General features: G+C 43.7%; 1 protein-coding gene across 1 annotated transcript in view; it reads left to right on the plus strand.

The window, feature by feature from the left end:
• Positions 1-5,219: 5,219 nt before the first annotated feature.
• Positions 5,220-15,708, plus strand: part of DZIP1 (DAZ interacting zinc finger protein 1) — a 37,750-nt gene continuing 27,261 nt past the window's right edge. Inside the window, exons 1-6 of the mRNA XM_082498223.1 lie at positions 5,220-5,283; positions 5,372-5,875; positions 9,505-9,589; positions 11,053-11,177; positions 14,084-14,245; positions 14,990-15,127. Coding sequence (XP_082354349.1) covers positions 5,281-5,283; positions 5,372-5,875; positions 9,505-9,589; positions 11,053-11,177; positions 14,084-14,245; positions 14,990-15,127 — 1,017 coding nt within the window. The 5' untranslated portion in view covers positions 5,220-5,280. The remainder of the gene's footprint in view (positions 5,284-5,371; positions 5,876-9,504; positions 9,590-11,052; positions 11,178-14,083; positions 14,246-14,989; positions 15,128-15,708) is intronic.

Consider the following 15,708-nt stretch of genomic DNA (forward strand, 5'->3'; position numbering starts at 1 on the left):
AATCTGGAGTATGCAGCACGTGTGCCCACATCAACACCGTCACAACAGAATTTCATGGTTCAGGATCAAAAGTTGGCATCTTGGTAAGTCTCTGAGCATGCATGTTGAGAACCAAAAAAAAAAAATGGTGTCTGCCTGACCGAATGGAACTCCTCAATGAAGATTAGGTGTCGTAATGCGCAATGGTCATCTCTCCACTGAACTTGCCAGTGTATTTTATATTAAACACAAACTATTTGAAATTTTCCTCCTTGCCACAGAGGCTGCGCAGCACTTATTTCGAGAAGAAAAAAAAATATAAAACTCCCAATTCAAAACCTGGCAGGAAGGAGGAAGAAAATGAGGAAGGCCTGATGTAACCTGCAGCTGCTGTACTGACTCCAGCTTCACCATACGATGCCCGTTTCCATTGAGCCCAACCTAATCACCTCACGGTCCCTGCAGGACGGCCTGCTCCTGCCTCACCCTCTCGCTGGAACCTGGTTGTCCCCTGGCTGTGGCACACTTCAGGAAAACACTCATGAAAGAGCCGCCACCACCACCACCACCCCCCCCCCCGGGGGGTGACACTCACTGCATTCCCCCGAGGTCCCCCCTCCAGCTCCGCGGGCAGGCGGGGGAGCCCCCTGGCCTGCGCCCCTCATTGCCGCCCTCGGCCCCCAGCTCCCCCCGGGGGCCTTTGGGCAGCGGGAGGCGCAGGGGGACGGGGACGGGGGCGAAGAGGAGGAGGAGGGGAGCTGCCTCCCACCGCGGCACGCAGCGGTAACCGCCCGGGTCGGGGGCGGGGAGCGACCGCAGCTCCGCTACCCCTCCGCTCCGCGCCCGGCGGCGGGGAACCGCGCTCCTGGTCGCACCCCCGCCTCGGAGCAGCAGCCTGAGGTGAGCCGAGCGATCCCCGCCGCTTTCTTCCCCGCCCCGCCGCGCCGGGCCGGGCCGGGCCGGGCCGCCGTTGAGGCGCAGGAGGGTGAGGGGAGGGAAGCGCTCGGCGGGGCCTTTCGTCAGGGGAAGGCGGGAAGGAGCGGGGAGGGAGGGAGGGAGGGAGGCCGCTCTCCCAAGCGGAGCCGGAGGTTTTGGCTGGGAGATGGAGGCCGGCTTAGGGCCTCCCTCAGGCCCGGCCCTGCTCGGCCGGCTCCCGCTGAGCGCCCCGCTGCTTGCCCGCCGGGGCCGGGCCCGGGCCTGCGGGCACAGCCCGGGGAGGGGGTGTGTGTGTGTGAAACGCCACTTTTCCCCTCTGCCGCCCGCCCCGGTGGGAAGGGATGTTCAGGGGAGCAGGCCGCCGCCGCCCGCCACCCTCCACTTACTACGGCGGTGCCACCCCGAACCGAGAGGGCCCCCGCGGGTGGGTGACAGGCCCCGGCTCCTGCGCGGGCACAAGCGCCGAGGATGGAGTAAATGGTGACGGAAGGAGAGGAAAAAAAGTGGTCGAGCAGGGCTGTCCTCGGTCCGAACGTTACTCTTTCTGCCTCCACTGAGGGACCAGGGTGGCCTCTGCCTCTCCTCGGCTTAGCGGTGCACCGCTGCCAGGTCAGGTTCAGTTAAAGCAGGTTTAGTTGGAGCTGCGTGAAACTCCATGTGGGTATTCCTGACTAAATGCATCAGTTGAGGAAAATAAGCATATCCACGCTTTTGGTTTAACTTTGCTGGCTTTAAATAACGGATTTTTTTTTTTATTAAACCCATGCATCTGTGAGTCGAAGGCTTCTTGCATGTGTGCTTTTTCAGGCTCCTGCGTGACACGCAGGTTGGTAGTTTACAAAATTTATGTTTTTTCTGTGAAGAAATTCCTTCTATGTCAAATAGAGCAGATCTTTGGGAGATAGATTTAATTATGTACAACTTAATGGTTCCTTTGACTAGGAAGAGTATCCAAATACAAGTTTTCAAGGTGTTTTAAGGAACTCGAGGCCTGAACATTTTGGACAGTAGTCAGTATTCAAGCATTTTTTAAAAATTTAGCTGCTTACAGATAAAAGTGTATTTATACACTATAAATGGAAATGAGTCTGCAGTATATTAGAAATAGCTCTGAAGGAGATTAGCAGTATATTTCTTAATACTTCAGCAGTCAGAGCAGAGCAAAGTTCAGTGGTAAACCAGGCAGATCTATATTTGATACACACAAAAAAATGTTAAATAAATTTATTTGAAGATAGCAATTGCTGGAGGCCCTGTTTGTGGAAAATGAAGTGGCAAAAATCTCACCCTTGCGGGAGAAGGCTGCAATGTTAGAAACACCACACAGTATCTTTCTAAAGTAAGAAAAAATGTCATGGTAAGTGATGGAAGATTCTCAATGGAAGTTGTACTGAACCTCAGGTATTGCAGTAAAGTGTGGCCAGTAGGCTTAAGGTTAAAGGTCCAAAAAGCAAGTTGTAGTGCCAAGTATTTTGGCAGATTGCCTTCCAGGGTGGCTGAAGCCAACAAGCAGGAGGGCTAACTGTCCTGCATTCGTGTTATTATCTTCTCTGTTCAAACCTCCAGTACATTGAAATTAATTTCTTAGATTAATAAAACCTTGTGCTGGGCCTAGATATGCTCTTGGAAAGGCTGATTTTCCATTTCTTTACAGAACTGGGGAAGACAGAAGGGTATAACTATTCTGTGTGTGGATAAAGTAAGAGAGAACTCCTCGTGGTTCTCTGAGGGTATGCAAAGACAGGCATTGCCTCCAGCTCTCCCTTTGTGTAGGGGTAGATGTGGGTGTGGAGGATGGGAGAGGCTGGTAAGAGTTGGACCCTGGGTTGCTGAAATGAGTGATCTGAGGCCGATCTGGGTCTCTCAGACACTGGCTGGGGTAGGGTTTTGGTAGCTGAGGGCTGGAGGAAATGCTTGGGTCTGTGCTGTGAAGCAGAGGTGTGTACCGTGGTCGTTGTTTTGGGGTGCGCTGACTGCGAGGACACCTCTGTTGTGGGTGTTCAGTACCAGACCCCCATTTCTTCCCATCAGAGGTCCATCTGTTTTGAGCGTCAGTCTGCTGCGTGCCTAGGTTTCCTATAGGAGATTTGTAGGAAGATCCAGTGTATTTTCTTGTATCAATTCACGTATGTGGGAAAAGCAAACAAGCATTTTGCACAACAACCAAGGTAAAACTAAGAGCTTGTAATTCGTGAGGGAAACGGTCCTTGCATTAGTGCATGTAACAACATTGTTGGTATTTGCATGGAAGTAGATGTATGTTGTGATTAAAAGTAGACATGTTTATATTGGAAAGGGCAAAATTAAAAATGCAGATGAGAGGTGAGGTTCATTGCAAGTTCCTAGGAGATGAATGGAAGAAAATATTAAGGGGGAGCCTGAGGGATGTGGTGGAATTTGAAGTTGGACAGAAAAGGGCTAACAAGATGCTTAGGGGTCTACAGCAAAGGATCTACAAGACGAGGTTGAGGGAGCTGTGCTTGTTTTGTGTGGTGAAGAGAAGGCAAAGGGGCACTCTAATAGTGGCCTGCAGTTACTTGAAGAACAGTCACAAAAATATCAGAACAATTTTTTTTCTTGGTAGTAGTAGATGCTCGGTGAGATATTGGGAAAAACATTTTCATCAGGAGGAGAGCACAGCCATGCAACAGGTTGCCCAGACAGGTCATGGACTGTTTGTTCATCTTAAAAGCCACAGGTGATGTGAACTAGTGTTGGTGATATCCCTGTGTTGAGCAGGAAGTTGGACTAGATGATCACCAGAGGTCCCTTGTGAGTAACATTTCTGTGAGTCTATGATATATGATGTAGAGGAGCCTATGGAATGGTGTGTATGGTTGTGTATATTGTGTGAATGTTCTTGGAGAGGTGTGTGTCTACGAATGACCAGGAGGATGAGAAACTGAAGTGTGTGTGGAAGGGACTGACAAGCCAGGTAGGTATAAACATGGAATATGGTGGTGAAGCAAGGGCAGTGTAGGGGGTTGAAATATTAAGAAGTGATAACAGAAAGAGCAGGATTTTGGAGAAGAGCAGTAAGGATGAGCAAGGGAGTAGGATAATTTTGTATGATGGAGAATGATGGTCCTGCCTGGGGACAGAGTTTGAAGAAACTGAGCAGGAGCAAGGAGCAGGGAAATGGGAACACCGAGCTAGGGAGTACTAGGAATTGTGGTGAGGCAGGGAGATGGCACTAATTGTTGATTGCCTTTGAAGAAAAGTATTTGAGCATGGGATGGTGACGTAGGTGATGTACACAAGCCGTGAGATGCTTCGTGGGAATGAAATGTTTGCAATTAGTGGAGCAAGGCAGAAGTGACAGGCGGACATGGTGAGGTTGTAGGTTTATATGGTTGTAAGAGGTGGTCTGGTGCATGGTGATAGCAGGTGGAGGTGTGTTGGTGTGATGAGTGAGGAGAGCACCTGGAAGCGGCATGCAAAGTGTCCATGACTATGTTAGGGTGAGGAAGGTGTGTGAAAGCACCTGGCAGGAGGTTGGTGTGCCGGCATTGGGAGGGTATGGAGTTGCACTGGAGAGATTGCGTTGAGCTACCAGCTGAGGCACGTAGGGATGCAGCGGCGTGAAGATGTACAGAGAAATGGCATACGTCCCATATGCTGATGGTGGGGAGGTGACATGTGTCACCACATCTGGGAGATGAGTCAGTGAGGCTGGAGAAGGGCGTAAAACAGCACGGGGGGACAGAGGGGTGTAACGTTTGATGGGGTGAGTGCGGTGTAGGAACAGGGCGGTGGGTGGGGAGGCATGGCGCAGTGAAGTGGGTCTGGAGGGTGCCATTTATAGACTTCTATGGTGAAATGAAGGGAGTGTGGAGAGAGAAGGCACATGCTGTGTAACCGTGGTAATGGTCCACATACGTAATAGCGTAGCCGAGGATGTATTTCTAGATGCGAGTAATGCGTGAAGACGGTAAAGGGTATATCGGTACAAGCGTAGGGCGTCCGAGGCAGGAGGAGCGCTGGGACAGGCGAGAGCGGGCTAATTTGCAGGGCGCTGCCCGGAGACCGCGGAGGTACCGGGGGAAGAAGATGCTGGGACGGGGAAGTGAGCGGGATTCGTGCCGCGCAGGGAGCCGAGTCCCCGTCGTGGGACACGGGTACTGCCTGCTTAGGGCGGCGTGGCGACAGCTAGCCCGCCGCCTGTCCCGGGGTGCCGCCGCGGGCCGGGCCGGGCGGGGCGCTGGGAGGGCGATGTGTCGGGGAGCGGCGGGGCGGGCCCGGGGCTGTGCGGTGCGGATAGGCCGGGCCTCACTCCCGCCTCCCCCCGCCTCGCCCAGGCCGCGGCTGCCTTAGCGACGCGGAGGACGCCGGCGCCGAGCGGAGCCCGAGGGACGGAGCCCCGGCATGGTGAGCGCCCGGGAGGGACGGAGGGAAGGCGGGCGGGCGGGCGGGGGGTGGGTGCCGGCCCGGGCTGAGCCGTGTCTCTCTCCCGCAGCCCTTCACCGAGCGCGCCTACTACCCGCCGGCGGCGGGGGGAGCCGGGGCCGGCGCGGGGCCGGCGCCGTTTCCCGCCTTCCAGTTCCGCGGCCGCCATGAGGGCCCGGACTGGCGGCGGCTGAGCGCCGTGGACGTGGGCCGGGTGTCGCGGGAAGGGGACGTGGCGGTCCTGCAGGAGCACCTGGAACACGTCACCTTCTGCAGCGCCGAGCGGGAGCGCTGCCCCCACTGCCAGGGCCCCGCCGACCCGCTGCTGCTCAAGCTGCTGCGCCTGGCCCAGCTCTGCACCGAGTACCTGCTGCACTCCCAGGAGTACCTCAGCGCCCAGCTCGGCAGCCTGGAGGAGGCCCTGCGGGTGGCCCAGGCCCAGCGCGACCAGCTGGGCAAGGAGGTGGCCCACCGCTCGCAGGAGATCAAGGGGCTCAAGGAGGAGTGCCGCCGGAGGAAGAAGATGATCAGCACCCAGCAGATGATGCTGGAGGCCCGAACCAGCTACCACCAGGTGAGAGGAGAGGTCCTGGTGGCCTGGTCACCCACACCTTGCCGGCTCTGAGCCCACCGGTGATGGGCGGCAGAGCAGTCCTGCTTTGCCAGGTTACAGTCACTTGCTGGGTGAAAGGCTGGAGCTGCAGGGACCCGTGACCGTACAAAAAGGGAGTGCATTGCTTGCGGGTGCTTTGCTTCCCATCTGTGTTTCACAGACATTTGGCCGGTATCACAGATGTTTGGGAGAGTACTAGATCTTCTTCCACAAATCCTCTTCTTACTAACAAGTGCTTTATATTCTTGGCTTTGCTTTTGATGCATCTGAAGTGTCAGATACACACACATATAAAACCTGTGATAAACGTGTTACTACTTTCTGTTGCTGTCTTTCCATGGTCAGAAAGCACACAGGGCAAGTACATCAGAACTGGCACTAAGCAGTAACCTGCCTGTCTGCAAGTTGTCATTTTGCTGTAGTAACGTTCTCCAGGCACAAAGTTTCTACTTGTGTGTGTGACTCAGAAGTGACTCGGGCATGGTGGTAAAGAGCCCCAGTGAGGTCACTCATCCCTAACTCCACAACAATCTGTTCCATAAGGGTCTTCCCTAAGAGCCTTAGTACATTCCTGTTCTGACTGTCTGTGCCATGGCACTCTGTTTTTTTTGGGGGGGGATTTTTGTGTTCTGGGTGTAATAGATTTAAATGTTTTTTAGCTTCAGCATTTTTCAACAGGTTTCAGGAACACAGACTGCAGCTTCAAATGTAGTCTGAAGTCTAGAGAGTACATTGGACACAATCTTGACATGATTTCAGGCTAGCTCTTTGTGCCTATACGTTTAAAGTTATAGTTTTGTTCCTTTTTTAAAATACATGGGATACTAGCAGTCCTGATTGTTGAAATTCTACTTAATCGTGGAATACTTGCAGTACAGAACCAATGCAAATTTTCTTATAGTATGTACAATCTTATCCCACAATATAATACCAGTTTCAGCAGGCTGGCAAAGTTTAATTTTTTAAGACATCAGCTAAGTTGACTCAAATGTTTCTGTAAGGAAAAAGATACCTCATAAATTTAAGACTTGTTGGTCAATGCCTTCATCAGAGTAATACAAATTTAATTTTAAACAATCATTTTTAATCTTATTATATATTATATATATTATATGTTCTATATTATATATTATTATGTATTATATATTATATGTTCTATATTATATATATTATTATATTTAATCTTACATATATATGATCTTGATAAGGACATAGGGTGTATCATCAGCAAGTTTACAGATGACACCAAGTTAAGCAGGAGTATTGATTCCCAGGAGGATAGGGAAGCTCTACAGAGAGACATAGATTGGATCAGTGGGCCAACATCAATGGTATGAGTTTCAACAAGGGCAAGTGCCAGGTTCTGCACTTGGGCCACAATAACCCCATGCAGCACTGCAGGCTTGGGGAGGTGTGGCTGGAAAGCTGCCTGGCAGAAAGAGACCTGGGGGTTCTAATTGACAAGCGGCTGAATATGAGCCGGCAGTGTGCCCAGGTGGCCAAGAAAGCCAATGGCATCCTGGCTTGTATTAGAAATAGCATGGCCAGCAGAAGTAGGGAGGTGATCGTGCCCCTGTACTCAGCACTGGTGAGGCCACACCTCGAGTATTGTGTCCAGTTTTGGGCACCTCAATACAAGAGAGATATCGAGGTGCTGGAGCGAGTGCAGAGGAGGGCAACGAAGCTGGTGAAGGGCCTAGCAAACAAATCATGTGAAGAGCAGTTGAAGGAGCTGGGACTGTTTAGTTTGAGGAGGAGGAGGCTGAGAGGAGACCTCATCACTCTCTACAACTATTTGAAAGGACACTGTAGAGAGGTTGGTGCTGGTCTCTTCTCACAGGTAATTAATGACAGAACAAGAGGGAATGGCTTCAAGCTCCAACAGGGTAGATTTAGACTGAACATTAGGAAAGAATTTTTCACAGAAAGCGTGGTCGGGCATTGGAATAGACTGCCCAGGGAGGTGGTTGAGTCACCATCCCTGGATGTGTTTAAGAGACATTTAGATGTGGTGTTGGGGGATATGGTGTAGGGGAGAACTTTGTAGAGTAGGGTAGATTGTTGGACTCAATGATCCCAAGGGTCTCTTCCAACCTAGACAGTTCTATGATTCTATATTCTCATGCACAATGTAGGCATAAAGTGCACATTGTGTCTAACACTGTGAAAAGTAGTTGCAAGATTAACGTTACATAATTCAAAACCTAAATATTCCCTGTGTTATTCCTGTCTCCTGCAGTAAGAGCTTTCTTTCACTACCAGCAAGTCAAACTGACATGGAGTTTGTGCTTGAATGGATAACATTATTTCACAGCCAATTTCATTCCATAAATCATGTGTGATCTGTTACACTGTGAGCTCCCTCTTGGTTGGCAGCAATGCTTTGGTTTTATGTTGGCACGTTTTTGCATTTGTCCAACAAAATTTGTCTTAATAATTCATGGCTTTAGTGTTTGCTGAAAGATACCTATATTTAATAGCCTACCTGACTATCAGTGGCAGTATTTTAAATACTAGATGAAATCTGGGAAGTTGATAATGGTGACAAGATCTTGAGTCTACTAAGACAGTGTCTTACAGTCATATCGCATTGATGAGGAAAAAGGACTCAGCTGAGTATTTGTGGTTTGTTAAAATATATATTTCTGGGAAAAGAAAAGTATTTATTTGAAAGAAAGAGGTAACTAGCAGCCCTACCTAAAGTGGTTAGGGGCTTTGATTCACAGTCTTACCAGTATGTTGCAAAATCTGTAGGTGTAGCTTCTGGCCTTGTACTACCTAATTTTTTTTTTTTAATATTCTGAATATTAGTGGAGTGCACTTTGAAGGTGAACCAAAAAAAATCTTTTAAAATGGATAGGATCCAAATCTGACTTAAATATAACTTAAAATTAAAATTAAAAAAATAATAAGTAAATTATAGGAACAGTAATTTAAATAGTTTACACTTCAGAAGTATGCTAGGTAGCTTACTAACATATGTATGTACCCTTTCTTGCAAAATTGTGTATTGTTACCTTATTTTTGTTGAAATGTCTGACCTTTTTACATATCTATGGTCCTTCTAGTATTGTCATCTTACAGCTCACTTATGTATACTCAAATGTATCTTTACTGGGTGTTTTTCTGACTGTATGGTGCTATCTTTTGCTGTGATGCAAGAGGCTTAAAATACCTGAGCTGCTAGTTGGCTGGAGTGGCTGTGTATTTTGCTGAATAGTGTTGTCTTAGTTTTTTCCTTATACTCCTCTACCTATCTATATTCATCTCTTATCTGTGGTTTATAGCTGAATTCAAACTTCCTTGGTCAGAGTCTTTGTTTCTCAGAGTTTGTACAGTGCTTAGCACAACGGGATTCTTGCCCACAACCATCACTGAGAGACACTAAATAACACAAATTTATTAATAACTTTACAGAAATCTGGCACTGTGAGAATTGTATTCATTATTCTTGAGAAATGGAATTTATTAAATTTACCTATCTTTTGACATCTGGAGAAAATGTAATAACCTGTTAAAAAACTTAACTGCTATACTTACCAAACAGATGTTACTAATAGTAACTAAAATGTTTTTATTTGCTTTTTTAGTGTCAGTTTTGTGAAAAGGCTTTTATGAACTATTCCTTTTTACAAAGTCACATGCAAAGGCGTCATCCAGAAGAATCTCAGATTGGTATGTACTTTAATGTTATAAAAAAAATTGAGATAGTTTAGAAAAGTGTAAATATAGCGGGGCTGTGCAGTCCATGATTTTGTGTAACTGGGAAGAATGATTTTCACATACCATTTTTAGATGGCAGCTACATATATTTGTGAATGAAGGAACACTGACTGACAAAGTGTATTGGACAACATATGTTGGAAAATAATTAACAAAAAATTGTGTGCCATATTTACAGTAGTTTGCAACCTAGCATTTCCACTGAATATTCAGTGGCAGAGTTCAGGGCAGTTTCTCTTTAGGCATGTGTGTTATCAAGCTGTGGGTAAAATGAACAAGTTGTGCTAAGGCAAATACAGAAATAATCCAGCTCACCTGAAATCAGTTTGAGTAGGATCAGTATCTCCTGAACTAAACTGACTAAAATATAGTGAGTAAAAGAAACCATTAATAATAATCTAACTGCATATATCTATGATAATCTTGATTGCTATACCACTAACTTAGGTATTTTTGTTTCTCTTCATTGAAAAATGCTTAGATTGAAAAACATTGCTCTCAATGTTTGTTTCTTTCATGTCTAAATTCTCTCCTTCCTATTAAGCAGCATGCTTATGATTTACTGCTAATGACTAACAAGTATTGGCAAATGGCAGTGATTAGAAAAGTGCTTGGGAGGAGAAAGAGTGGAAAGAATCTAGTGAGGTCTGAACTGTAGCTTGTCAGGCAAATAAAAAAGCAGGAAAAGTAAGAAGGGACTGAGTATGCATCTGAGGAAGCATTGATATATTGGAAGAAGAAAGAAGCTCTTGTCCACTTTGTGCTTGATAAAAATGATAGTGGAGGGAGCTGCAGAACCAGTTGAACTAATTACCACATAAATAATTAGCCTGAAATGATTATATGAGGGAGTTATTTCTGAAATAATAATCTGCATTGTGCTCAGCTTCCCAGATAATGGGCAGCCTAGTAAGTCCTGAGAAAATTGATAAAATGTTTCAAGATTAAAGATTGTTATAGTTTTTGCATATTTGTAAAATATTTTTTACAGTTACCTTCCCCTGACTCATTCCAGATAAATATTATGTTGTATTCCAAATGGACTCCTTACTAAAGTTATTTAGAATAAATTAAACCTAACAATTGAATCGTTGAGGTTCACTCTGTCCTTCATACATCCTTTTTTGAGCATCTGTTGGTTAGATTCCTTTGAAATTCAATTATACAATACTTTTTATAAAATATTTCACATGTCAGAATTATTGATATTTTTCAATCTTTGAGGATGTTAGCAGTCTGGAGAATGTAAGTATTTAAAAGCATCTTTGGAGACTCATAGTGGGAAGGGAAATGGTCTATGTGAGTCATGCCTCATGGAGATGTTATTGAAACACTATAGAAACACATTTGCAGTAAATATCACATTTCCAGAAATTACAGCAGACATTTTTGAAATCTGTGTTTCTTTCAAACAGAACAGAAGAGGAAAGCAAAGACAGACAAATTGCAGGATGAGATTGATAAACTGAAGGAGCAGCTGCAGCTCACCAAGTCCCAGTTAGAGGCTGAACAACAGGCTAATATGGTCAGGTTTTCTAAGGTAATATGTAGTAAGTAATGTGAACCTTTCAAAAGAACTAGTACTTTGGACTGCGTTCATTTTGTAACTGGAACAGAACAAAAATGTATCTACAACTTGCCTATCTAGCAGCAATGCTGCTTGGGCATTAGAGCATCGCCCTCCCTTGCCTACCGTAATTTTGAACGTCCACTTTTTCCGTCCTTTCATTTTAGACATATTTTAAATGAATACTTGTGACAGCACTTCTGTTAGCTCTTGCCAGTTCATAAGATGCATGGCTTGTTATTGAAACAGATAAAATTGTCTTGCTGTGGTGAAATATAAGCTATTTTTGACATCGTGATATTATGTGATGATTAAACATTTCATAGATAAGACTGATTTTACATGTGACTTTATAACTTGAGTAGGATTTATTCTTTGCTGTGGAGAACTTTACGGTCTAACAGAGGTGTTAAGCAGTTCAAGGAAGCAAGACTGAGAAGAAGCAAAGCACTCTAGAACTTGTATGTTGGTCTTTAAATCCTTAGGATTTGGCTGACCGGAGAACCAAAGCAGAAAGTAGTCTTAGCTACTGCTGTGTGAATAAAAAGACCTTAAAACAGAATGATTTAAAAGCAGTAATTATCTATTTGCAATCACATGCACGGCTTTGTTTAGGATGATATTGAATCTCCTAAGTACGCTTACTGGCTCATAAAGAGAAAAAAAAATCTCTTAAGTTCCCTGTTTTTTTGTTTGTTGGGGTTTTTTTTAAAGCTTGTTGATTTCAGATAACGTCATTGCTTTCGTTTCTGTTTAAGTAAATACAATCAGATAATTTGCTACCAAAATAGAGATGGAAATTTTTTTACTGAGGGAGGGGCTTTGCACTTCAATTTGAGGAGCAAATTCTTGGCATAGGAGACAAGTTAATTTTAATGATTGAGTTAAACACTCATCTTCATATTGCAGCTTGCCCTGTATCACATTCAAAAGCAGTGTTTTGTGGTTGTTAACATAACCTTTTAGAACCTTCTCCCAATATTCAGAACTTCTGAATGCCTTTCCTAGTGGAGTTTGAGAACCTCCAAACATAAAACCAACCATTACATTTGGAAACACACGCTACATGTTGAATTTAAAGAGAATAAACAAAACTTGGCTATAAGTAGTTATTTTCTTCCTTGTTTTCAGAGGAACACCTGATCTTCTGTAAAACATGCAGTGTTTCTTTCCCTGAACATAGCTCCAGACTCTCCTTTCTTTTGTCCTCTTGTTCCTATTCTTGGGATCATTCAGCTTTCTGTTTTTTTCCCATTTTCAAAAGTACTGAATGACCAAATGAAGAGCATGGGTAGAATTTCACTTAGGAGTGCAAGCACGGTCGAAATAATGGGCCTTGGCCCTATGTGGACATCTGCTAGGTATTCTACTCATTCATTCTGTGCCTCACTTTTGAGAGGTACATCTATAACATATTTCTCCTGCCCCTGAAGCATTGTTTTTCTTATGAGATGGAACTTGGAGTATTCATAACAGTGCAGTGTAGATTTTTTGGTGCCTTAGGGGCCTATTTTGAAGTCTTAACCGAGACTCCTGACTAAAAGGGGACTGCCTGAAATGTCCTGAAGCTACAGCCTGCAGTGTTACACAATAAGAAGCTTTCAAAGCTTCTGTGTCTTTCTGGGATCTCAGGGAAGATAGAAATGAGAAGTGTGACTGGTTGCAGTTTGTCTGCCGTGACTGACATCCACTGACGATTCAGATATTGTTATGTTGTTGTCTTTTGATTGAAGGAGCAGATCTATACCCTATGATTTTTTTTTTAGGAGAACCACTACTGGAGGGAATTTGGATAAAAACTGTCATGCTTCTAATTCTTAGTCCCTTCTACTCCTTTGAGGTGAAAGGATACAGAAGATTCCATTCTTAAGAAGTGTACAATGATTGCTTGTTATAGTTAGTCAGAGAACAAATTCAGAGTGAATGCTGTGATGGAAAGACATAGGGGTTGCCTAAAAAGTATATATTCTAGGCAGTGAAATGCAGGACTTTGAACAAATTGAGGACTGTAGAAAAATGAGTGACTAGGTAATGGAATGGTAAAAGTAATTTAAGAGATAAAGTGGGGTAAATGTATATGGGGAAAAAATAATTCTAACTTCATCTACAAAATGATGGGTTCTGAGCTGAGTGTTATTACAGAAGGGCAAGATCTTAAGGTTGTGATACATAGTTCCAGGGAAGTATCAGCCCAGGGGTTAGTAGCAGCTAGCAAAGAAAATCAAATATTACAAATTATTCTGAAAAATCACCATGCAAGCCTTAGCCTAAATACTGTGTGTTGGTCTAGTCCCTTCATCTCAAAAAGGATATGATAGGATTAAATATCCTGGAGGTATTTAAAAGATTGGTAGATGTGGCACTTAAAGACGTGGTTTAGTGGTGGACTTGGCATTGTTAAGTTTACGGTGAACTCAGTGATCTTAAAGGTCTTCGCAGATATCGGTATCTCACCTTCCATCCCCACCGAGCTGTTGTCTCTTTTTCAGACTCATGACTCTTAACATGTTCAGCCATTCTAAATACGGACTCTGAAGCTGTGTTATTATTCTTTCCCACTTATACACTTATGGCCTCTGTGAGAAACAGGATGCTGAACTAGGTGTATCTTTGATATGACCAAGTAAGGTCATTCCTGTGTTATTCAATGAAAAATAATGAATTATCAAAACTTTGAAGCATACTTTTTTTGCTAGGCAAATGTATAGTTTGCTGCTCCAGAATTCTTCAGAAACTGTTTTGCTTGGGTTTTTTTTCATGTTTTTTGATGTCACAATGTTGCCCATTGCAAGTGACTTCTTCCCACACATAGTTTGGGTGCTTGAATTAGTATTGCATGTGGGATGAAATAACAAATAATGTTTTTAAAATAATTTCAGGAATGCGAACAGCAAAAATCAAAAGAAGAAGAAATTCTACAATCATTTCATAAATGGAAAGAGGAGGAAAAAGAGAAATTGGCTGATGAAATAGAAAAAGTGAAAGAGATGTTTATGAAAGAGCTTAAGGAGTTATCTTCAAGAAATACATCATTAGAAAATGTAAGTGATTTAAATTTTCCAACATTTTAAGGCATGGATCCCTTACAGTAGATGCTAGTGAACTTCACATATTTGAAATGTGCTGTAGTCATCTTAGAGGTCGTCTTACAAAACCATAAGAATAATGGTTGGATGATAGCCATAATTGTATCTTTGTATTCTGGTACTTTATTAACATAATACCTGTTCTTTTTTTAATAGCATTGGGGGTTTTTTGGATGAATGAATTATGCCTTCAGCAACTATGTCAGTTTTTTCTTACTCCTCAACTTTTGAGGGCCTGTTTACATATTAGTAGATGTTGTTATTATTGCTGTCTGTTAGGTATCCTTATATTCATATTCTTATAACTGGCATGGAGGGCACTAACCTCTGCATTATAGTCCTGACAGTAGAACTGCATGTGTTTTCAATACATGCTCTGGAAATGCTTTCCAGAGTTTTGACTAGAAAGAAAATTTTAAAAGTATAGGTGGGTCAGAAAACAACTATGCACAGCATTACCAGAGCAGCTTATGTTTTGTAGCTGCTAGTTCCTGTGTATATTTGCAAGATATATTTCTGTTAGATGCATATATTAATTATTACATGAAATTTGATAAATGCTGACCTCATGAGAAAAGTGAGAAGTGCCTGATGCAATCTCTGTGTAATTGTTTAAAGTAAATTTTGTATTAAAAGACAGTTTTATAAAATAAAACTGTGTACATATTCAGGTCTTAATTTTCCCCCCCTGTCTTTTAGCAACTGTTAGAATTACAAAAGTCCAATATGCAACAAAAATCCAATTTAGGGACGCTGAAAGACAGCGAAGAATTTACAGCAGAGAAACCTCAGAGTCCTCAGGATTATCACAATGTGGTTAAACTTCTTGAAAAACAGGTAACACTGTAGCGTAATGTGTTGCTTTTGACAGACTACTTGTGTTCTTTTAATTTTTGTACATATCTGAGTAGGATTTTAAATCCATAAGTAAAATTCTTATCCCTCTCAATGTCAAAATAGCTGTTTTTAAAGATTTACTGCTATTTAGTACAATCTCTATAATGAAAATCAAGGAATTATTTCCTTTATCCTTAATAAATAGTTATATATTTATTGATATCCCCTTATTCTTTATTTTTAAATATATTAAGCTTTACCAAGTATGATTGCAGTTCAATTCCAGAAGGCTCTAATAAATCACTGATGTCTGCTGATCTGTGAGGCCACTGAGGGAAAAACTGGAGTTTTCAATGTTCCAAGATGAAAAGAAATATGAAGACACTTCCTGACAGGATTTGTCAACCTGTGGCTTTTCAGTCTCATGAAGCACTGGAGCTTGTCAGGTGCAACTTCTGTACCAGGGCTATATTATCTGACCAGCACAGATGCTGGTGGTAGTGCAAAGCTGTTGGACGATCCAAGTCCCACCTATAGGAAAGATTGAGCGAGGAAAAGCCACTGAGGCCAAGATCACTGCA

The sequence above is a fragment of the Vanellus vanellus genome (assembly GCF_965231255.1).
Source record: "Vanellus vanellus genome assembly, chromosome: 1".
NCBI lineage: Eukaryota > Metazoa > Chordata > Aves > Charadriiformes > Charadriidae > Vanellus > Vanellus vanellus.